Source organism: Leguminivora glycinivorella, chromosome 13, assembly GCF_023078275.1.
Source record: "Leguminivora glycinivorella isolate SPB_JAAS2020 chromosome 13, LegGlyc_1.1, whole genome shotgun sequence".
NCBI lineage: Eukaryota > Metazoa > Arthropoda > Insecta > Lepidoptera > Tortricidae > Leguminivora > Leguminivora glycinivorella.
Window position 1 is genome coordinate 11,603,189 of NC_062983.1, and position 24,165 is coordinate 11,627,353.

Sequence of the window (24,165 nt, forward strand, 5' to 3'; positions counted from 1 at the left end):
ACCGAGAAATGCACGTAAGGACCTATAAATTGAATTTCAATACCTACCTATAATCGCCAAATTGAAATATCACAAATGAATATGTATTTATGAACAATAGACATGATCGAAACATTGAACGGCTCGTTCTAATAAGCTCTTGAAATTTTCGTAGGAAAGTTCATTTTACATTTTCGATGAAAGATAAAACCGTGGAAAACCTGAATAAGTATAGGTACGTAAGGAGCTCGTCAGTGTTAAGAGTCCATATAAGTAGAAGCCCGTAAGCTCAATTTTTTTTCGATATTACTGTAACGACAAGTTTATAAGGTGTAGGCAGACCACATGAAACTTCTCACGTTGCAGTCTTAGCAATTAAGTAGTTGACAGTACACAGTAGGTACTTAAGCGAAACTGTGATAATATTGCAGTAATTGTCAGCCTCTCGCCTATGCCACAAACACAATTGAACCCATATCCCACTGTCGACTTCCACGACATCCACGGGAGGAAACGCGATGGTGTTATTGTTAATCAGACACCACATTAGCAACAAGGATAATCCAATGTTTTTCAATGTTACGTTTTATAAGAAACTTGTAACGCCATCTGTTGACCAGTTCGGTATACTACAGCGACATAAAACTCGCCGAAGAAGAAGTTGAATGTGCTTACTACTTACAAGCACAAAGTAAAGTTTCTGAAGAATTGAAAGCACTTACCAATAACATAGGCTTCGTCAGAGGCTCGTAGTCAAAGAAGTCTGATACCAGTGAAGCGACACCTTGCCATGTGTTGGTGTCCGGGAAACACAGTTTTGTAGGCCGGATGGTAGTACTAACCATTTTCTACAAAGAAACAATAATATAATAGTAATGAAATTAATCTGATAGATAATTAGGTATGTGAATAGTTAAACAAAAATTTAAAAAAATCGAGGGTACCTGCAAACCACATTCATTGGGTGCTTGTAACAGAAGAGGTCTTTTGAATTTATAGTGGAAATTGTATTGGCGCCTGAAATTCTCCGCATAAGCCAGCAACAGGCGTTCCTTTGTGGAATTAGTGTAGTAACTTGGAGGAAAGCATGTTCGCGTTTCAAACACAGGCTCAGTAATCTCAGGCCAGCATAAGTTTACCACACCTAACTCATAGATGGCGTTGTTCAATGATGGTAAAGTCAACGGTTCCTTCACAACTTTGAGAGTGAATATTCGGGGTGGGATTTCTTCGAATTCACCTTCTTCTTTTGGTCGGTCAAACAGTACACTAAGTTTTTCGTCTAGTTCTATAACAGGCTCTAATTGTTCTGTATCGGATTTTCTTTCCAAAAATGCTATTGTTTGTTGTGACATTTTTCGTATCAATTCATATACATCAAAATTATATTTTTAAAGGAAATAAACTGAAAAGTGGATTCACTGTAGTATAAAATAAACAAAACTAAATAAAACCACGATTACAGTTGCTAAGCAACTGAAATACAATGTTTGAAATGTAAAAATATTATTTCCGGAATGATTTAACTCCTACGTTTTTATAAGACGCTCAAATAATCCTACGTATTTTAAGGTTGCCAGAATGTAAACTTTTCTGAACTTTTTGAGTTTTATTATTTGCATACACGTCAAAATCTAAATGGGGGTCACGATCAGTCAATACACTTATCGCAATGTTGGCGCAAATAAAAAAAATAAAAAATGTCTTCTATATCTTGTAAGTGGAATCTTTTCTTATTTCTCTTCGTATGGGTATGCTATGCGCCCACTAGCAACTTTGTCACCGACAACCTTTTTTCCAGTCTAGGGGCTAGTATGAAAATGTGCACATAACACAAGTTACGTGCAGAGTGCCTACAACACAGCACACATATGCGTTAATATAATTATTACTAGCTTTTACCCGCGGCTTCGCCCGCGTAATAAAAGTATTCATTAAGATTTTCATTTGGATCCGTAGGGACCGTAGGTTTCTCTGTAGGTATATTTATCTGCGCTTATTTCGATTGCACATAATACTTTTGCTTGCAATGATTGTAGAAATATTACACATCGACCACAGCGTAGGTAATTCTATATACGCTGGGGAAACCTTTATAAACATCCCACATAGCCCGTATTTCGACACTATGATCGGTGGGTAAAAAGTACTTTTTTCTATTATCCCTTACAATTTTTTACATTTTGCTTATACTTATCGCAAACGTAATCTTCAAGCAAGCAAACAACGATCGTCTTAGAGCACACTGATTGTAAGAGACCGCCGACCGATTATCCGTATTCCGCTAACGATACCCATATTATCCGTATCCGTATCCGTATCCGTATCGCTATCGCTATCGCTATCGCTTCCGCTATCGCTATCGCTATCGCTTCCGCTATCGCTGTCGCTATCGCTATCGCTATCCCTATCGCTATCCCTATCGCTTTCCCTATCGCTTTCCCTATCGCTATCCCTATCGCTATCCCTATCCCTATCCCTATCCCTATCCCTTATCAAGATGTTTAATGATATAACACTTTAAGTTCTCGCGCTTTGTACACATATTTAAAGTCACATACAGGTCGAACGCGATTAATTAACATTATTTTTACCTTTTTTCCCAACGTTTCGGCCAGGTTGCACTGGCCGTGGTCGCGGAAGACTGACGTCCCAGCAAAATGTCACCGGAGATGTAAACAACACAAAACTACCCGATATTAATTTATATAAATGTTCGGGGTAGACAAATAAATATAATCTACCCGCTTTTAGTTAATGTTTATTTCCCACCATGTTTATTTTAAAGGTAAAAATAATGTTAATTAATCGCGTTCGACCTGTATGTGACTTTAAATATATGTTTAATGATTTCTTATCAAGTGCTAAAATATAAAGTTTCATGGTTTTATCATTTAAAATTAAGAAATCCCATACAAACTTTCAACCTCTTTTTCAACCCCTTCATCCCTTTTTTTCGAAATAAAAAGTAGCCTATGTTCTGTCTCAGGGTCTAAAGATTGTTTGTTCCAAATTTCATCAAAATCGGTTGCGTGGTTTAAGCGGGAAAGCGTAACAGACAGACAGACAGACAGACAGACAGACAGACAGACAGACAGACAGACAGAGTTACTTTCGCATTTATAATATTAGTATGGATTATTTTTGTCAATTATTTTAATGACGTATTTTAATGTTTTCTATAATAACAGAATAACTATACAAGCGTAAGCACGCATCTTAGTGAATAAATCAGTTAGTATACTACAAAATTAAATTGTCTGTAAATTAGTGAAATCAATGGGAAATTCATGATTTTACTTGGCAACCCTCAAATAACTGTCAACGATACAACTGACAGTGAAAGAAAATTGAGGACGTCAGTTTAGTTTAGTGTCAACTGTCATTCCATTCCAATATCCTTGTGCTGTCTGTTCTATGACTATCAGATTTATAACATTTTCAGCATGGAAATGATTACAGAAAATCGTGTAACGATCTGAAGGACAATTATTTTCCGCCTATTTATTTTGTGGTGACGAAATACATTAACAAATTCGTTATTTGTGCTATAAACTAAGATGAGTGTTATGTATATTCAGTTTAAGAATAAAGTTTAAAGTACGACTGTGACTAATCGTTTACAAAACTAAGTTCCAATCGCGTTAATCGTTCTTTAGATTAATCAAGGCTTATCAAGTGTACGTTGACTTTGTACTTGTAGGACATATTCTAAAATGGGAAACAAATCGTCTTTGATGTTGAGAGTAGAGGAAATAGCTCAAATTCAAGAGGAAACTGGATGTAAGTTTTAATTACGCATTTTTTGTTTGACCTTTATTTGTTTACGTATAGTGCGATTTCCTTGTTTTACCATTTTGCCCAGTGTATCAAAGGTCAAAATGCGGATTTATTGTGATTTAAACTCTTTCATTTGGTTAAATACTGTTTTGGTACCTATAACATAGTACATAGTATTTTATTACAATATATTACTTTTCTTTGTCATTAGGTACTTTGTATATTATATTAATTTGTCTCATGGCCATTGTCAGAGGGGCAAAGCCCTTCCACTAAATCATATAGGCCCTGGTATATGTATTTAACAGATTTTTTTTTTTTACTTAAGATCTCTACAGAAATATGCAATGCAATACAATAGGTGCTCGTGGAATTGAAGATTAATTTAGGGTTTTTTTTAGAAACAAAACAAACCAAATTTTATTTCAAACACTAAACAAATTAAGTACTATTTCTTGAGTCAGGATAAAATTTTGCACCATTTTTCCACAGTCACTCCCAACCAAATTGAGCGCCTATACTCAAGATTTACATCCCTGGACAAAAATGACTGTGGTACATTATCTCGAGAAGACTTCCTCCGCATACCCGAACTGGCCATTAACCCTCTCAGTGAGCGCATAGTTCACTCCTTCTTTGCCGAGAGTCATGATGACCGAGTCAACTTCCTACAATTCATGAGAGTGCTGTCTCACTTCAGGCCTATTAGAAAGAATAGAGAGAACAAATTGAATAGCAGGGAGGAAAAACTAAGATGTAAGTAAAACTAATTACCCTGATTAACCTCTGGAATGCCGACATCAAAAATTGACAGAACTAATAACCTTTGATGTGTTAATTAAAGTGTCTGTGACAGATATGGGACTAGGCATTTGATTTATGTACTTTCTGCTATGGCATACATAACTCTAGGACCCAGAAAAAATAGCATAGTTGTGCAAGATAATTATTAGTATTGTTACCATATTAAGGTTAAGCCGTACACTCATTTTTGCTGTGTACTTATACTTAACACAGCATAAGGGAGTGTATAAGTTTCGAATGGGGTGGCAACGCGCATGTGACACTGTTTGAGTTGCAGGCGTCCATAGGTTACGGTGACCGCTTTCCATCAGGCGGACCGTATGCTTGTTTGCCACCAACATAGTATAAAAAAAAAAAAAGCTGTTATCAATCAACGACTTTGTAAATGTTTGACCTTTGCTTCTCCAGAAAGAACACTCATTGATAAGCATAATTGTACTATAGAGCCATGTGACTATCATGCCATACTATTGTTTATGCATCATTGTTTAATCAAATCAAAACTTCTGCATATTAATTTACCTACATGCAAGCAATAAATTAATGCCCAACATTTGGTCTAGCACAATGCAGTGTGAACTGTCATTTCCTTCATTTTCTGAATAAAATAAAAATAGGAGAGGTCACTCCCCTTTGGCCTCCAGTCAAACATCTGCAATACTTCATGGAGTCCAAAACTCCATATTGTACTTCATTCATAGAATAATTTAATAACCATTGATTCTTTTCAGTTGCCTTCTCAATGTACGATCTGGACAATGACGGAAAGATCTCCAGGGATGAGCTGCTCGCTATCCTGCACATGATGGTTGGAGTCAACATTAGGTATAGCATACATTTTATTCATGTTATGTGGTTATTATAGCTTGATCAATTCAAGCTGGCACTCCCATGGTCCACAGGCCGATGGGGTATGTAAGCCGGTTGTGATTTGGCATCCTTTAAGAATGTTTTTATTTTAGGAGTTTCACATTAGTCTGTCAAGCTATTGTGGTTTTACTATTTGCATTAAATTAGGTGTATTAATTCACTGCATTGGAGTTTTAAGTTTCAGCAGAAAATTGCATATTTTTGACCGGTACAGGTGCTACAGGCCATTCTATTGGGGAATAAACAGATAAATATAGTATACAACACTCTATTTTTATCTAAACCTTAAAATTGCAGCAACTGTGCCATAGCATACTACATATACTACAGACATTAGGTCTTCTAGAAACAGAGTGTCAGCCTCAGAAAAGTAGCTACTGCAGAGTAATCCTATTAATCTCCACAGGCTGATTAGATATGCATGTAATACTGTATTAATAGCTTGTGATAAGATCAAAATATTTATCGGTTTTTGAATATTCAATAATATTTGTGCTACAATTATTTGAATCAGCTCTGTTGCTAACAGAGCAAACATAGGTACCTAGTTCTTATTTTCCTCTCTCAATATTAACAATCCCCTTTTTAAATTGTATATGCTTTTAACTTCGCAGCGAAGAGCAACTAACCAGCATCGCCGAGCGCACGATCCTCGAAGCCGACACCAACAACGACCAGATGATCTCCTTCGAAGAGTTCTGCCACGCGCTCGACCGCACCGACGTCGAACAGAAGATGTCCATACGGTTCCTCAACTGACCTGGCCCCGACTGTCTGCATTACGGTCAAGTGTAACAAGGCTCTTACTTTTTTGATAGTCGAGTGTTGTCAGGCCTACCTGTATCACCTAGATAAATTATCTGCCTTAAGGAAAATGTAGTTCTGATTTTTGTTCAATAAATACGCGGGTCCATACAGCAGAGCGAGGCTAACGACCACATGATCTCCTTCAAAGAGTTCTGCCACGCGCTCGACCGCACCGACGTCGAACGGGAGATATCCATTCGCTTCCTCAACTGACCTGGCCCCGACTGTCTGTTGTCTGTTAGGGTCCCCCCACATCTAGCGTCTCGCGAGCGTAGCGTCGGGCCAACTGTATGGCAAAGCCTGACGCCGCGTCGGCGCGACGTGTCTTTTTCCATGCCATTTTGCCTTAAGGAAAATGTAGTTTAACCACACGTGTCAATATTGATACCCGAGCAAACGAAAGATTCCAATATTTAAAAAATGGAATCCTGAGCATTGCGAGGGTTTCAAGGCACGTAGGTTAAACAAACTTTGCCAGTTTTGCCACCGAGTGAAACACAAAATTTTTCACCACACCAACACGAACAAAATACTGACTATAAAACATTAAATTAAATCAAATCCAGCAATCTACTAAATATTTATGATTGAAAATAATTAGTTGTAGGTAAATTTTACCAGCCAGCTCAAGGCATCAAGTTAAAATTTGTATGAAATTGCTTTGAACTCTTGTGGATAAAATGCAATTTTGCTATCCGTTTTCGAATAGCAAAATTGATCTTTACCATTAGTTGGTGTGGTGAAAAATATTTTATTTTAAGTACAGTCAAGTTCCCTATTGTAGAATAAACCAATTGACTCATTATGACACTATTCCATAGAAGCAAACCTGTTCACTATAATCAGATCAGAGTCAAATATATGGCGGGCATTCGGGCAAAGTAACAAAAGATTTCAGTGAAAAAATTGATTACCATATAAATAGGGGTGTGTTTCGGTTTACCTGGGACTTTGGCCGACAGTCGGCAGCATTGAATACAACCAAAGTACCTACAAACACTATTGTATACTCGACTGTACAGGCAATAAGGTCCTGTATGCGTTTATTTGGCACTTTCGCTGTATTCAAATTATTGCTCACTGTACCGTACTTAGATTTAAAGGGACGCCTATTTTGTGAAACGTAATATTGTCGTCGTTTAGTTACGGTTCATGTTGTGTAAAAACATGATTTGGTGTATAGTGGTGATATTAAGAGGGCATTCAACGAAAACGTCGTAATAATGTAAAATTGATAGTTTTAGTCGGCAAAATGCTACACTTTCCGTCATCTAAAAGACTTATTAAGTTCAGGATTCGATTAGGACATCTTCTTAACTTACATGTTGTGAGACTGGATTTTTAAAAATTAACTCACTTAATAAATTATGATTTTTTTTCTGGTGCATGTTTAGGAAAACCCGCGAAAAGTGCTGACTTAGTCCGTCTAATTTGTAAAATTTGGATAGTTTTGAATGCTTCAAGTGGTAAATTTGTATTATGTATATCCTGTACTACAATCATCTGAGACTACTTCTTTGTTATAAGGCTTTAGAATAGAGTAAATGAGGATATGATGAATCCAATTTGTTTCAGAAATCACCTCAGAATAAGTGTCAATTTCTTCGAAAACTTACGTGTTTTTGAATTAGTTTTAATATAAAAATAATCTGCAACGCTTACTCAAACAGATTTTATGCAAAAGTTTTCTATTAATTGCAATTTAATATTTTTGACGATTTTTTAAAAATGCCTCCTTATTACCGGTTACGCGCGCTTGCGATGTCAGTACCGCGGCAGAGCTTGTAGAGGCAGGACGTATGTTAGTCCGCTCCGCACGCGGCTCGACGATCGCGAAGTTATTTTGTCATTGTGTGCGGCACCCGCCGTGTCCAAAACCGCACTTGTGTGCGTGTTTGGTTGTACTGTTGCATGTATACTGCGACCGAAAACTTTGATCCTTGGGTTGACGACTTTGGTAACTAACTAATTAACTTGACTAATATTTTTAGTAAGTATTATTTATTATTGAATATCATTTGAGGTTACTGACTCGTCTCAACAAAATCTTTGACAATAGATGGTACTCAGGATCTGATGATGAAGTCAGATGGTAGTCATGAGTTCTCATCAACCAGGTCTTGAAACCATTTCGTGTTTGGGCTCGTTTGATTCGCCTCAACAAGATCTTTGACAAGAGGTGATGGTACCCAGGATCTGATGATGAAGCCGGAAGGTAGTCATGAGTTCTCATCAACCAGGTCTTGAAACCATTTCGTGTTTGGGCTCGTTTGATTTGCCTCAACAAGATCTTTGACAAGAGGTGATGGTACCCAGGATCTGATGATGAAGCCGGAAGGTAGTCATGAGTTCTCATCAACCAGGTCTTGAAACCATTTCGTGTTTGGGCTCGTTTGGTTCGTCTCAACAAGATCTTTGACAAGAGATGGTACCCAGGATCTGATGATGAAGCTGGAAGGTAGTCAAGAGAATTCATCAACCAGGTCTTGAAACCACTCCGTGTTTGGGCTCGTTTGGTTCGTCTCAACAAGATCTTTGATAAGAGATGGTACCCAGGATCTGATGGTGAAGCCGGAAGGTAGTCAAGAGTATTCAACAACCAGGTCTTGAAACTCTTCTGTGTTTGGGCTCGTTTGATTCGTCTCAACAAGATCTTTGACAAGAGATGGTACCCAGGATCTGATGATGAAGCTGGAAGGTAGTCAAGAGTATTCCACGACCAGGTCTTGAAACCACTTCGTGTTTGGGTTCGTTTGATTCGTCTCAACAAGATCTTTGACAAGAGATAGTAATCACTCTTTTATACTCTGGCGCATCCACTGTCTCAGTGTGGCAACAGTCAACTAAAGCAGGTAGGCGTAGCGTAGAGTTGTATTTCCTTACAAAAAACCAATACATAGATGTGGACCTTCCTGTGCTCCATGCAATTAAAACAACATAATATTTAAAAACCGGCCGAGAGCGTGTCGGGTCACGCTCAGTGCCTACACTGAGCGTGGCCCGACACGCTCTCGGCCGGTTTTTAAAGCCGCGTTGGTAAAAAGCCGCTCGGCTCTTCCGTAGTTTTCCATATTTTTCAAAAACTACAGAACCTATCAAGTTCAAAACAGTTTTCCTAGAAAGTTTATAAAGTTCTACTTTTGTGATTTTTAAATATTTTTTTAATATATGGTTAAAAAGTTAGAGGGGGGGGGACACTTTTTTTTCTTTAGGAGCGATTATTCGCGAAAATATTAATATTATCAAAAAACGATTTCAGTAATTCATTTTTAAATACCTATCCAACAATAAATCATACGTTAGGGTTGAAATGAAAAAAAAAATCACTCCCTACTTTACGTGTAGGGGGGTACCATAATAAAACATTTTTTCCGCTGTTTATTTTTGCACTTTGTCGGCGTGACTGATATACATATTGGTACCAAATTTCAGCTCTCTAGTTCTAACGGTCACTGAGATTATCCGCGGACGGACGGACGGACGGAGGGACAGACAGACAGACATGGCGAAACTATAAGGGTTCCTAGTTGACTACGAAACCCTAAAAACACATTTTAAATATTAAACTTATATTGACCGGGATATAGACCGTGAATATAAGTCTAACGAAAATAACCGTGAATCATTCAAAACTCTTACATTTTAAATATAAAAAAAACTACTTAAAATTAAAGAAAACCGATCTTAGTTCCATTATATACAGAGTGGGGCCTGTAACAAAGGCGAAGAATTGAACTGTAGGCTATTCTCCTTATACTGATCAACATTTATTCAGTGACTTTTAAAAATTATGAAGTCTTTAAATTTTTAATTTTTCATACAAAATAAATATTAGCTTCAATGTACGCCATTATTGTTGTCATTGACGTTGTCTGTCACACTTTAGACTTAACAGAATTCGCAATACATTACCTCTTAGAAAAAACTTTCAAGGGTGATAAAAATCAAAATACAAGTTATTTTTAAAAGTCGCCGAACAAATGTTGATCAGTATAAGTGCGTTTTCACATTATCCGATCCGATATCGGATGTCGGACCGATATCCCATACATTACAGGCGCCATCTTGGATTTTTCTATTGAAATGCTTCCGACATCCGATATCGGATCGGATAGTGTGAAAACGGCTTAAGGAGAATAGCCTAGGGTTAGTCCGCAACGCCACTGACGGCGTGGCGGTACCGACCATTAGATTAAGTGCGATGGATTTTAAGTGCGATGGATTTTCAATGTTTTTATTTTATGTATTAATTTGCAAATTTTATTAGATGTAGTAATACGATTGCTGTTGACATTAGTTTTTATTTGCTCTTTTCAAAAAACAGTGTCACATTAGTACTGTTATCTCAGAGATTATGTCCCAAAACTGTAATTTCGACAATCCTATGCCTATTTATGTTAAAACTTTTTTTTTCAGTAAAGAGTCTAACATGTGACTATGATATGTCTAATTGTCTATAGGTGTCATATTTATTATAATGTTTTTTTACCCCCTTATTCATAAACGTACACTAAAGTTATCAAGCCGATAAAGTTCGTTTGTCCCTTTCTATCACACCAATACGTCGTCGGAAAGGGACAAACGAACTTTATCGGCTTAATAACTTTAGTGAACGTTTATGAATAAGGGGGTTAATGTGTTATTAAATTATAATTTAGGTGTTTAAATTATTGCATTGTTTTTGTGCATTTAACATAGTTGCGTAGGTTGAGCTACCCTTGGCTACTTCTTTGTAAAGCAAAGTGTTTCGTCGTCTATTAAAGCCACCAAATATATAAGTAGCCATTTTAAGAATTTGTGTCGTATAAACAAGCTGAGTAGTTAGTATTTAGACAAGAAGGGTTCTTAAAGGATATAATCGATAGTGAATGTATTCATGTTACTACTCGTAGGTACCATTAACACACTACATTATTATTGTACAATATTTATTTTCAAATATATATTATTATGACAGGGATTGTAAAATAAACTGTACAGAGAAGAGGAATTGGCGAGAGTATGTATAGACCGATATATTTTTTCTTAAAATAAATAATTTAATCATTTCATAAACATTTGTTTTAATTTATAATGGAGAATACAAAATTTAACTTAACTAGCGGCGATCTTGGAAAGAAGAGCGAGGTGTTGACGGATGATGTTTGGTTAAATAAAATCTTCTAAGTATTGTCCCAACAGTAACAAATTTGCACACATTCTTTATGTAAGGAAGAAAGTGGTAAAAGAGAGCAAGGTTTTGAAAGAACCAATTGTATTGGTAATTTCTGACCAAGCTGTATACAAGCTTTAATTTTTTAAATGACTGTAGCGATATACCGTTACCTCTCACTTTCTATATACAGAAGTCATTCAGAAATTCTATATACTAAAATCATGCAAGGGGCTCTCAAAATCTGGCTCCTTAATGACACTTCTCCTCTACCACTAAGGCCGATAGTTCACTATCATATGTTTATCATAAAAATATGATCATAGGCAACATGCCGTCCTTTTTCTTCACGTTGGAGAAAAAGGGGGGCATACAGACCTACAATCAAATATATATGATAAACATATAATAGTGTATTTTCGGCCTAAACCAACCAGACCAGACCAGGATCTATAGCCTAAAGTACAATCGTTCACACTACGCATCGTAGTTGCGTACATTTCGCCACGTAGCCTCAACGAATATCACTTCTAGGCCGGTAAGATAGCTTCTGTGTGAGAGATGTACTGCCAGGCATAACCGGGTGCCCTAAAGACCTGCCTATCCTACAAGGTGGGACGTCGACTAGGCGGTGGAGGACACGGCCAGCTTCTTCAGGTGCTCCATGAAGACTTGCAGCGACACGTCGTCCGTCAGCACGGGGGCGCCACCATCCTGTTTAAATAAACTTGTATAAGTACTCGGGAGTTGTGGAAATGAGATAAATATTAATAACTTAGGGCTATATCTATGTTATTGCCGTTATTGGTTAGTAGGTGCGTTAAATATCATGAATATACCTCAGAGTATCCATACCCAGAGGACCAAAATGCGCAAAATAAATCAAATGTGTAGATATATACCCCGCTAAGCATTCTATAAACCATGAATGAACTGGCCCTCTCTAGTGACTATTCACTCTGCCAGATCAAGTATTATGTACATACCTAATTATTATACCTATGAAAGAATCCTAAAAATACAAAATACAGAAAAAAACGTTCTTTAGCCCCATAAAAACAGACACTACATACCTATATTATTTATAAGAGTTTATACATAATAAATAAATACATTACAGAAAAGTTGTAGGAGTAAGTTTTCGTGATAAGAAGAAATGAGGAGTGTCTTTTCAAAAGGACTTATAGAAATAAGTCCTTTTGAAAAGACACTCCTCAAATATAATATGAATAAAACAGATTTTGTAACGACTAAACAGCGTAATTTAGCAAACGCATGCCTTGAAATGAATAAGTCAATCTGAAAAAAAAAATGCCATTGCAGCGTATTTTTAAAAAGCCAATATAAAATTTTGAGTTCCCACCAAGATTAGTTTAAAAGCAACTAATAAAAAAAAATACTACCGCTGACGGCATCGGCATCGCCTGGTTTTCGCCAATACAATGATGAAACAAAAAAAAAAAAATTAAAACCATGCTGTAATGGCCGGTTCTTGTCGGGATATCACGCCATGCGAATCATTTAAAAAATGCTCCCTGTCCTATATATGTAAAAATAAAAACCAAATGTACAAATCAGACTTATTATTAATCGCGTCTTATTACATTTTGAAACTATATAACCTCCAACGTCTAAGCCAGTGAAAATGCAAGTGTGTTCTAAGTTCTACCATAACATACTTAATTATGACGTTCTAAAAAACCTCTTCTTTATAAGTACTCTGTACCGACAGCATTGGTCGCGAGATAAACGATAAAACATCAGGCCGTCCCTATCGCACTATTTGTAAGTGCGATGGCGGCCTGATGTTTTATCGTTTATCGCGCGACCATGCTATCGATGCAGAGTACTCACTGTAGTCTGTAAAAGTGTTATAAAATAAATGTAAATGAAATTAATAGAACTTGTAGGAGCAGGGAGCTAAAATTCTGAATATCATGCATTTGACAGGTACGAATTTCATTAATATGGCAAAAAGTTATATAATTTGAAAAGATGCCACTCACCCCTCCATACGCGTACATGTTGTTATGTGTCTGAGACGGGTTGACTTTCGACAGCAGGAAACGGGCCTGGAAAAGATAATTAATGTGAAGTTAATAATAATTATAACCCTTTATTTATAACATCTTTATGTTGTAAAATAAAATTGGGAACGGATTGCATCGCGTATAATGAATTTACAACATAGTAAATGTATTTTTTTTTTCACATTGTACAACTAGCTTTATTAACAGTGTGTGATCCAGCCTTAAAAATCTATATTATTTATGGTTCATTAATATTTCTTGTATGTGGGTAGTTTTTGCACATTGTAATATTTCCTCAGTCACCTGTCGGACGCTGTAAAGTGTTCGAAACGTCAGGATGAATTGTAAATTCATTACACGCGATATAATATGCTTCCATAGTTTTATTTCATGAGTAAATATCGCGGTAACCGAAGACGATATGTGAGTGTGCACGGGAAATTGCGAGCGATTGCTATAAAGCCGCTTTGTCATTTTATTTATATAAGGATGCAAGTAAATCTCGCCTCAATAGTAACCGAAAAAGGGGGACGTTTTACTAAACACACTCACATAATATCTTTATGTTCTTAAAAAACATATGATATTACATTCAAATTGTTCCGAAACTGGATATTAATGCCTGGAAATTCTCCAAATCAACCGGAATATGCTCGATTTTGCGTATTTGTTGGATTTGCCATTATAATGTTTAATAATTGTAACATTTTAAGGTACGTTTCTCTCAAACATTTAAATTTATGGCAATAATGTCGGTAGACAAAGAAACCGGGTCGGTCTGGCAAGTTTACCTGGACTGGTTATAAAAGGGACTGCTCGTCGGCGAGCAGTCACTTTTAGTTCTACCAGCGCCACGAACAGAGATAAGTACCTTTATCTGATTATATCATAATTATATCATAATAATAATAATAATTGTCTGAATTAATTTATGAAATTATTTGAAGTACCTTAATCTGATTATTTAATAAATACCTGAATTTATTCAATGAAAATTGTCTGAATTAATTTATGAAATGGGTTAATGAAGATGTAATTAAAAAGTTAATGTTTTAGTGTTTCGTTATAAACAACTCTACAACGCTGTTTATGTCTGATTATTTAATAATAATTACCCGTATTTAACTATGAAAATTAATTAATGAAAACTACCTGAATAAATTGATGAAACTGACTAATGAAATTGTAATTAAAAATAAGCATATTTTACTATTTCATTATACGTAACTTAATAGTAACCATGTTTATGATTTTACTCCCTTGTTGAGTATATTTTGATGTGTCTCTAACGAGTAAATATATAATTGGTGTCATTGATTTATAACCAACGCAGTTTTATTATGTCCCATATTTGCCAATTGAATTACATATTTAAATTTATCCCAAAAACAAATTTAATTAGGATCGCTTAAATGGAGAATTGCCCGAATTGTAATACAAATAAATGTTTACAATTATTTTATCATATTAGTCACTTCAGGTCATATGACATTTGGGTAAAGCTAATTTGTTCTTTGGAAGTTAGTTATTTCGTCATATTAGTAGTCACTATAGGTCATATGACATTTGAGTAAAGCTAATTTGTTCCTTGGAAGTTAGTTACCTCTCTTGAAGTAAAAACGTTGATTATTATTTTGGACAAAAGGCTGCATATTATACCCCTTTAACATACTCTGTCGCATAATTGAATTGATATGATCTCTCAAACAAGCATAAAATAAAAACGTTTCATTATATAACCAAAATGCTAAATTCAGAAGTGGGATACGTTTTACCTAGCCATCTTTTAACACTGTGAATTATTTCAGAGATAACGGATTGAAATCTGCTGACCAACTTTCATACCACCATTCGGAGTGAAGTTTCTTCGGGCTGCCGATACCACAACATTGTGCTTCCTACATTTGGTCCTACTAACAGCGATGATGGGGCTGCACGGCCGACGCATGGTGCACCGATTTCGGGACCTTCTGAAAACCTGAATGGACTGGCGTTGTTATGATCATTAAAGTCGGTAAGGCCCTGAGGGCTCTGCATTATCATGTAAAAAATCTTGCTTTGAAGAAATATTGTTGTACCCACTGTGTTTTAAACTGATTTTGTTTACTTATTACGGAACTGCAGTTAATCGAGCTAGTTATTGAAAGAGCTAGTGTTATGATTATGACATCTTGAATAAATAAATTACCTCTTATTAGATCATGTTGTTTAAAAGAAAAACAGTTAAATCCTGAAGAAAGGGTATAAAAGTCAGAACTGAACAATACAGGTTTAGAACAATACTGGTTTAGTTTCTTCCTTTGGGAATAGATTATATTTTGTTAATGACATAATTCGGTAAACAAGTTCTTGTTGTAAAGATTGTATTACGACACTACTGATCCGGAGTGATCCTATAACTGCAAAACAATATTTCGATTTTCGTATGGATATAGGGTCTAAATCTCTGTATTGACCAACGTTTATTTTATTTTCCAAAAAATATTTTTAGCTATTTCTCTTGAGAAACACTAATTTTAAAAACACTAATATATTTTTTTTGTTTATGTATTTAGCAAAGTGGCAGTTTTCACTTAATAAATAAAAATTTGATACTAATAATTGACTCAAGATCGATGTTTTCAAGCAAATATGTACGTTTCAAAAATCGTTTTTATTTTTTTTTAATACTCGCTTTTCAATTGTCCAATATTTGTTTTCGCTTACATTTTATAATGATTTTTCTCCACTTTGACCAGAATGAGACCTAAGTGGATTGCCATTGTAATGAGATACAAAAAAATTGGCAATCGATATGTGATTTACTTTAGGTGGTTTCGTTGTTTATTTCACTATACTATACCAAAAACAAACAAATTAGTAAGTAATTAAACCTGCCTACCTACAAAAATGTCAAATTTAAAAGTAGTATATTAGTGTTTTCTTCAGATAGTGGCATGGCTTCAAAGTGAAAGTTATTGGTTTATTTAAATACAGTAGTTTAGTTACATACTTACGTTGTACATCATAAAAAAAATAGACACAAAACTTGCTGCTAAAAATGCTGTGCTTATTTTAACCTGTTTCTGCCCACCATGTAGGTACAGTTTGAGGTATTTAAATTTAAACCAAACTATTTAATAAATATGGTAGACTTTCTTTACCTACCTAATTAATAAAAAAAAATAGATTCAAAACTTGCTACTATAAATGCTGTGCTTATTTTAAGAAACGCTTAAACGTTTGTATCCCGCACTAACGTATTTCAAAATTATTTCACCAATTGCGGACCAATAAAATTTACTTTTAGTACCCAACAGTAATGTTACACACACATCCCTATTGGTTTGAATTCAATTAACATTAAAACTTTTTCCAAGTAGCTGTTACTTCGGACAAACTACTGATCTGATAAATGATAAATCTATTTATCATCATTGCGAGTATGTTTACAATTTTGTCTTCTCTTTTCGTTGAGAAGTAACGATTAAGAAAGTGTCTGAGATTTTAATTCTACTTTCACGTTTGTGTGTCTGTTATCGCATATCTTAGGCTCAAAAACGAATAAAGTTTTATTTATTTATTTGAACTTTATTGCACAAATTAACAATAACAAGTACAAATGGCGAACTTAACGCCTTAAGTCATTTTCTATCAGTCAACCATTGGGCAAAACAGAGATAGTCTGGTGGGCGCCATTAAAAAAGCCAGTATGAGATTTTAATGATTAAATACAAGTTGATTCTATTATAAAATAAACATATATAGATACAATAAATGAACTTACATACATATTAATATATACGTAGATAAATAAATGGACCTAGTGCAAATAAAGGCTTACGCAACTTGCTTTATAAAGAGAGTTTACTCTGTGCTTGCCTGGTTTTCGAGTTTGGGTAGATTATTATCTACAAAGAATTTTTATTGATTTCCGTTAATATTAGGGGACGGTTCTTTAGGTAAATTACAATTAATTTCTGTAAGAAAATATTGTTTTTTCTCTTACTGTTATCGAGTTATTCAGGGAATGAATTTAGTGGCTCAGTAAGCGTAGTAATAAAGGCTGCCTTTGTAATTCCTTATCATTATTTATTGTTACATGTGTCGTCATTTACTTGAGACTGACTTTATTGTTTCTACGGGTCTCTCACATGATTGACAAATTTATAATGTATGAAAACGGTTAAAAAAAACCTTTTTTCTAATTTAATAAGTGATTTGCCGAGTGGTTCCTGATAGGGATCCTGGCGACTGTCAAATTTAACAAAAAAAAAAGTGTTTTCATATCAGCGGGTTCGTTTATACGAACCAATTATTAATTTGGTCTCCCAACAAGAAAGTCATTATTAAAAAAAGGAAAGCAAAAAAAAATAAGATTAATAAATTAAATTATGAACAATAATACAAATCTCACAGAACAAGATTCTGCAAAAAAAAAGGGTCACTAGGTAGGTACTTATTCATCTTTCATGCTGAGTAGAGTACCTACGGAAAATAGTGTGAATAGATTCAAATAAATAAGATTCTTTGGGAAAAGGGACCATTTTCAAAATATAACTGTATAAATAAGTGGGCGATTCTATATGCTTCTTTTCCTGATTATTCGTCACGTTTATGCTTTACTTCTCAAGATAGCTCATTACATAGTTAATATGTGATACTGTAATGTTTAATAAATATATTAGGTATACTATTTACTGAAAACTATTGCTGATAAAGCGTTATTTACCATGTAATAAGCTACGAATAAGGGAAGATGAGTTTTCAGTTTGTACGGCATTTGCATCTTACATGACATGCCCTTCATAAAATATTATGTCGTTAGGTCAGACTGGCCGAGCTGTTTGGAAGATATAATAATATTCACACTTGTTGATTGATCGTGAAGTAATCAGAAATAAATATATAGCTCGATTAATTGAAGTCCTAGGATATTGTATCTTTTTACAGTACAGTACAAAGATAAAAACATTTTGTGATAAAACTTGATGAAAGATATACCTATCGATGATGCTATATCTGTAAAGAAAATGTAAAATAGTATACAAAATGGTAAATGGCCATATTAAGTGCTGATTATCTTAAAGCATTCCGCAAAAAAAACTGGCTATATTTATTGTGTACTTGCTATACTGTTACATTAATTTAAGGTTACAATAAATAACTGAAAAAAAAAAGGTAGCTTTTTTGCCGATTGCTTTAAGTCCGGATTAGCCTTGTTGGATATATACATATGTAATAAAATGTGTAATATATATTATATACTATGTATAATTGACAACGTTTCAAAATTTTCAGTGTCCCTAAGTCGAAAACCATTTCGAGATATAATATTAATATAATTTTTTTTCCCGTATTTTTATGATAACAAAAAAATCTTAAAAAATAGTTTAATGGGGATGTGACCTCAATAGCTGATTTAGAGCTGTCACTATAACAAAAGAAACTTCCAGTTAGGAAGTCACTTGAGTTTGACAGTGACACTTGACAGTCAGACATACCGGACTGTTTAAGTTGAATGTTAAAACTTTTTTTTTTTGGAAATTATTTTGTCGTTTTCTTAAGTGTATGAATCAACACATGTGAAGTCATAGGCTCCCCACAGACAGTCTTAAAAATTCATAATCTTAAAAAAAATTTGTATGGAAATTGACAGTTCAACTGACACTGACATCTGTCAGTGTCAGTTTGAACTGTCAATTTGCATACAAATTTTTTTTAAGATTATGAATTTTTAAGACTGTCTGTGGGGAGCCATAAAGCTGTGTCTTCTTAAGCTCTTTCTACTCGAAGTAGTAATAAGGGACTTTCTCATTAAAATAGCAGTTTTTGGAAAAATAAAAAAATACGTGTATCTTTTAGTATTGAGTTCTTTCAAACCAAACAATAAAAACCGGCCAAGAGCATGTCGGGCCACGCTCAGTGTAGGGTTCCGTAGTTTTCCGTAATTTTCTCAAAAACTACTGAACCTATCAAGTTCAAAACAATTTTCCTAGAAAGTCTTTATAAAGTTCTACTTTTGTGATTTTTTTCATATTTTTTAAACTTATGGTTCAAAAGTTAGAGGGGGGGGGACGCACTTTTTTTTCCTTTTGGAGCGATTATTTCCGAAAATATTCATATTATCAAAAAACGATCTTAGTAAACCCTTATTCATTTTTAAATACCTATCCATCAATATATCACACGTTGGGGTTGGAATGAAAAAAAAAATCAGCCCCCACTTTACATGTAGGAGGGGTACCCTAAGAAAACATTTTTTTCCATTTTTTATTTTTGCACTTTGTTGGCGTGATTGATATACATATTGGTACCAAATTTCAACTTTCTAGTGCTTACGGTTACTGAGATTATCCGCGGACGGACGGACGGACGGACGGACGGACGGACGGACGGACGGACGGACAGACAGACATGGCGAAACTATAAGGGTTCCTAGTTGACTACGGAACCCTAAAAAGTAGTACTCAAAAATATGAAATGTTGTCAATTGTATATATACTGCTGGTCGGTTATGTGTCTGATGATTGCTTGACGTCATGGTGCAGCAGGTGACGGAGCTTTCATGCCAGGGCACATAGCTACAAAAATACTGTTGGTCGGTTGTGTGTCTGATGATTGCTCGACGTCATGTCGCAACAGGTGACGGAGCTTTCATGCCAGGGCCCACAGCTACAAAAATACTGTTGGTCGGTTGTGTGTCTGATGATTGCTCGACGTCATGTCGCAACAGGTGACGGAGCTTTCATGCCAGGGCCCACAGCTACAAAAATACTGTTGGTCGGTTGTGTGTCTGATGATTGCTCGACGTCATGTCGCAACAGGTGACGGAGCTTTCTACTCTTTCTTTCTACTCTACGAGCGGCTACTTAGTATAAGAGCAAGATTAAGATGTATAACTATGTAAATACTTTTGTACTTCGAGATCGAAGTACTTGTCAGTATGGCCGTGTTGGATTTGCCATTATAATGTTTAATAATTGTAACATTTTAAGGTACGTTTCTCTCAAACATTTAAATTTATGGCAATAATGTCGGTAGACAAAGAAACCGGGTCGGTCTGGCAAGTTTACCTGGACTGGTTATAAAAGGGACTGCTCGTCGGCGAGCAGTCACTTTTAGTTCTACCAGCGCCACGAACAGAGATAAGTACCTTTATCTGATTATATCATAATTATATCATAATAATAATAATAATTGTCTGAATTAATTTATGAAATTATTTGAAGTACCTTAATCTGATTATTTAATAAATACCTGAATTTATTCAATGAAAATTGTCTGAATTAATTTATGAAATGGGTTAATGAAGATGTAATTAAAAAGTTAATGTTTTAGTGTTTCGTTATAAACAACTCTACAACGCTGTTTATGTCTGATTATTTAATAATAATTACCCGTATTTAACTATGAAAATTAATTAATGAAAACTACCTGAATAAATTGATGAAACTGACTAATGAAATTGTAATTAAAAATAAGCATATTTTACTATTTCATTATACGTAACTTAATAGTAACCATGTTTATGATTTTACTCCCTTGTTGAGTATATTTTGATGTGTCTCTAACGAGTAAATATATAATTGGTGTCATTGATTTATAACCAACGCAGTTTTATTATGTCCCATATTTGCCAATTGAATTACATATTTAAATTTATCCCAAAAACAAATTTAATTAGGATCGCTTAAATGGAGAATTGCCCGAATTGTAATACAAATAAATGTTTACAATTATTTTATCATATTAGTCACTTCAGGTCATATGACATTTGGGTAAAGCTAATTTGTTCTTTGGAAGTTAGTTATTTCGTCATATTAGTAGTCACTATAGGTCATATGACATTTGAGTAAAGCTAATTTGTTCCTTGGAAGTTAGTTACCTCTCTTGAAGTAAAAACGTTGATTATTATTTTGGACAAAAGGCTGCATATTATACCCCTTTAACATACTCTGTCGCATAATTGAATTGATATGATCTCTCAAACAAGCATAAAATAAAAACGTTTCATTATATAACCAAAATGCTAAATTATTCATATTCATATTTTCCAATCACTCAAAAACTCAGAATTTTTAAGTAGGTACCTAACTGATTCTACTCTGTGTCATGTTTCACTTTAAACCTTTTGTAATGTTGATTCATTTTTAAATTAGGTTTTGTTTATACCAATTGTAATTGTAATATTAAATAGGGCAATCCTTTTATACTTCATCATAAAACTCAAAACTCGTAAATGTGACATAGTCAGCTAGCGTAGTACCTTACTCTCGTTAGGCCTCTATTAACAATTTTCCTTACACTAAACTAAACATACATACATACAATCACGCCTGTATCCCATAAACGGGTAGGCACAGAACATGAAACTACTCAAGTTTCAGTGGCACTCTTGGCAAATAAGGGGTTGAATAAAAACGAAACTTACACTTAAAACTGATAAAAAGGTTACGACTCGCCCACAACAGCTCTCATACCATAGGTAATAACAACAGTATATACCTACTCATATACAGTAACACTTGTCCCTAAACGAACACGTCTTCAGCTGAGATAAGCGCGCGACAAATAAACGTATCGTAGAGCAAAAGGAACGCGAGCTGCGAGTAGATCCATTGTGGCGACAAAAAATCGCTATTATAATGTTGTGCCGGGCCCTGTTGGCCGCCGCCGTCTTTACATGTACGTTCTCCCGCGGCACGCGCCCACCGACTATAAACGGTTTAAAAAACTATACGGAACATAGGTCGCGACTAGAAGAAAGTGAGCTCATGGTGTTTCCAACATTGATCAAAAGTTAATAAGATTATAAATAGAACGATGATTGTGATTTGGGTATGAGTGTTGATTACAGTTTGTAAGAATGTTTATTTGTTCTTCATACCCACATTTATTACGTGTACCCAGATAACGCGACAGCAAAGATCGGTTTGTGTAAACGCGTGTTGGTGTACTTGATTATATATGGATAACGGCACGTTTTCATATAGATTTTCATCTATTATTTATTTTTTGCCGAGTGTCATCATTCTGCTCACAAATTTTATTTCAAAACAGCCCGTACCAGGTCTCAGTCATCTATGTCCTAATGGCGGCGTGGGTTAATATTAAACGGCGTGGTTTTGCAGATGTGTTGTGCGTGCTGCTGCTCAGTGGCGTCCAAAAGGAGGACATCGATGCGAGCACATTGCGGAAGCTGCGGCGGCACAACGTAAACATCGACGCTATCAACGATCAGTAAGTTTATGCCGCATTGTTTGCGCCACGATAACATTTTCAGATTTGATTCTTGACGAAAAACGTTCTTGATACCTACTCGTACTTATTGTCTTAGCTTAATAAAGAATGAATAATTGTGTTCGAAAAATCGAATCACAATCAATTGTCTAATAATTTTATTGTGATCTTATGTAGGTATACACATAGTTAACCTACACAGTGTCACTGATTAATTTGAAAGTTGATCATTAAACATGTTGTATCACATAAGGTAATAATATTAGTTAAATAATAAAATTATAAAAAAGTTACTTCATTACAATAATAAATAAATAAATATAAGTACTATGGAAAAATTAAAATTCTGATTCAAATCCTGATTTTCTATTTCCTTAATTTTGAACAGGCAGCTCAAAAAAGAATGTCTTGGTAAAACAGATATTCCAGTCACGGTCACCACGCCAGTGACAAAACCGACAACCAAGAAAACAGAAATACCGACTACCGAAAGTAAGTACTTTTCAAGTAAAAAATAAAGTTTAGGCCATCACGGTGACCATGATGAAGTCGATGAATAATGTAGTGTTAAAATTTCAGAAAATGTATTGACAACCGAAGATACGCCGCCACTGCAAAAGATTTTTGAATATTTAGACTTTTTACATAAAGAAGAAAAAAGAAAAACTTTGGAATCCAAAGCTAAAACCAATAAATTGAAAGTGGAGGAGGAACCGTTATCATTTATTTCTAGCCAGCCTATTCGTGAAATAATTCAAGGAATCAACGTTGAAGATCCAAGTATCGAATCACCGTCTCCAAAAACAACAAAGAAAAACAATGAAAAAAATAAGATTGAAAGCAATATAAATTCAGATCTAGAGACTTTAATGAAGGTTTTAAGAGCGAATAATGACAAGATGCCCGATTTATCGCAGCAAAGGAGCACAACGATCAAAACAATCAGAAATATTCCGGTTTCTGAACACGCAATAGATGTCGACTACATTACAAAAATAGTAGAGGAAATAATGTCCAAGAGACAACTGAAAAATGTAAACACAACTAAGGGCTCTGATTTTAATTCAAATGGAACATTGCGAAATGTAGAAGAAAATCCCGAAATACAATTCAAAAACAAACCAATGTCATTAATAAACTATTATTTAAACAATTGTAAACTCAAAAATTTCTACGTAAGTAATGATGGTGATAAAAAGACCGATATATTGGACAATATCAAAAGGCTTATAAACGTACCAGATGCAAGTGGCTATAATGAATACTTCATTTGCAATAAGTTAAAACAACACGAACAAAAAGTAGTGTCAGAGCAAAACGGCAACTATATAATCAATAATATTTTAAGTGAAATGCAAAACGAAAGGGAAAAGTTTAAGCTATTAGATAATGAGAGTCCCATCGGAACTATTAAGGAACATCAACCAAGTACTACGCTGAAACATCAGAAAAATAATAACGTTAAAGTTACAAATGCTAATAACGGTAAAGAAAGGTTAAATATAGTGGATGAATCATACC

At 34.9% G+C, this 24,165-nt stretch overlaps 3 protein-coding genes across 5 annotated transcripts in view; 1 reads left to right on the top strand and 2 right to left on the bottom strand.

Annotated features, from left to right (window-relative positions):
• LOC125232727 (coiled-coil domain-containing protein lobo-like) overlaps positions 1-1,334 on the bottom strand; it is a 159,199-nt gene extending 157,865 nt beyond the window's left edge. The window contains exons 1-2 of the mRNA XM_048138486.1: positions 924-1,334; positions 702-827 (exon numbers count right to left, since the gene is read on the bottom strand). Of these exons, the coding sequence (XP_047994443.1) occupies positions 702-827; positions 924-1,334 (537 nt within the window). The remainder of the gene's footprint in view (positions 1-701; positions 828-923) is intronic.
• A 2,021-nt stretch (positions 1,335-3,355) lies between these two features.
• Positions 3,356-7,430, top strand: LOC125232374 (calcineurin B homologous protein 1). Its single transcript, XM_048138014.1, has 4 exons — positions 3,356-3,762; positions 4,252-4,515; positions 5,295-5,388; positions 6,048-7,430. The coding sequence occupies exons 1-4, from the start codon at positions 3,696-3,698 to the stop codon at positions 6,190-6,192; spliced, it is 570 nt and encodes a 189-aa protein (XP_047993971.1). The 5' UTR covers positions 3,356-3,695; the 3' UTR covers positions 6,193-7,430.
• A 3,826-nt stretch (positions 7,431-11,256) lies between these two features.
• LOC125232373 (protein transport protein Sec23A) overlaps positions 11,257-24,165 on the bottom strand; it is a 28,451-nt gene continuing 15,542 nt past the window's right edge. For 2 of the 3 annotated variants that reach the window (XM_048138012.1, XM_048138011.1), the window contains 3 exons: positions 13,399-13,464; positions 12,796-12,816; positions 11,257-12,106 (listed from right to left, as the gene is read on the bottom strand). In XM_048138012.1, the coding sequence (XP_047993969.1) occupies positions 12,017-12,106; positions 12,796-12,816; positions 13,399-13,464 (177 nt within the window). In that variant the 3' untranslated portion in view covers positions 11,257-12,016. The remainder of the gene's footprint in view (positions 12,107-12,795; positions 12,817-13,398; positions 13,465-24,165) is intronic. The other variant, XM_048138013.1, reaches the window with a different exon arrangement.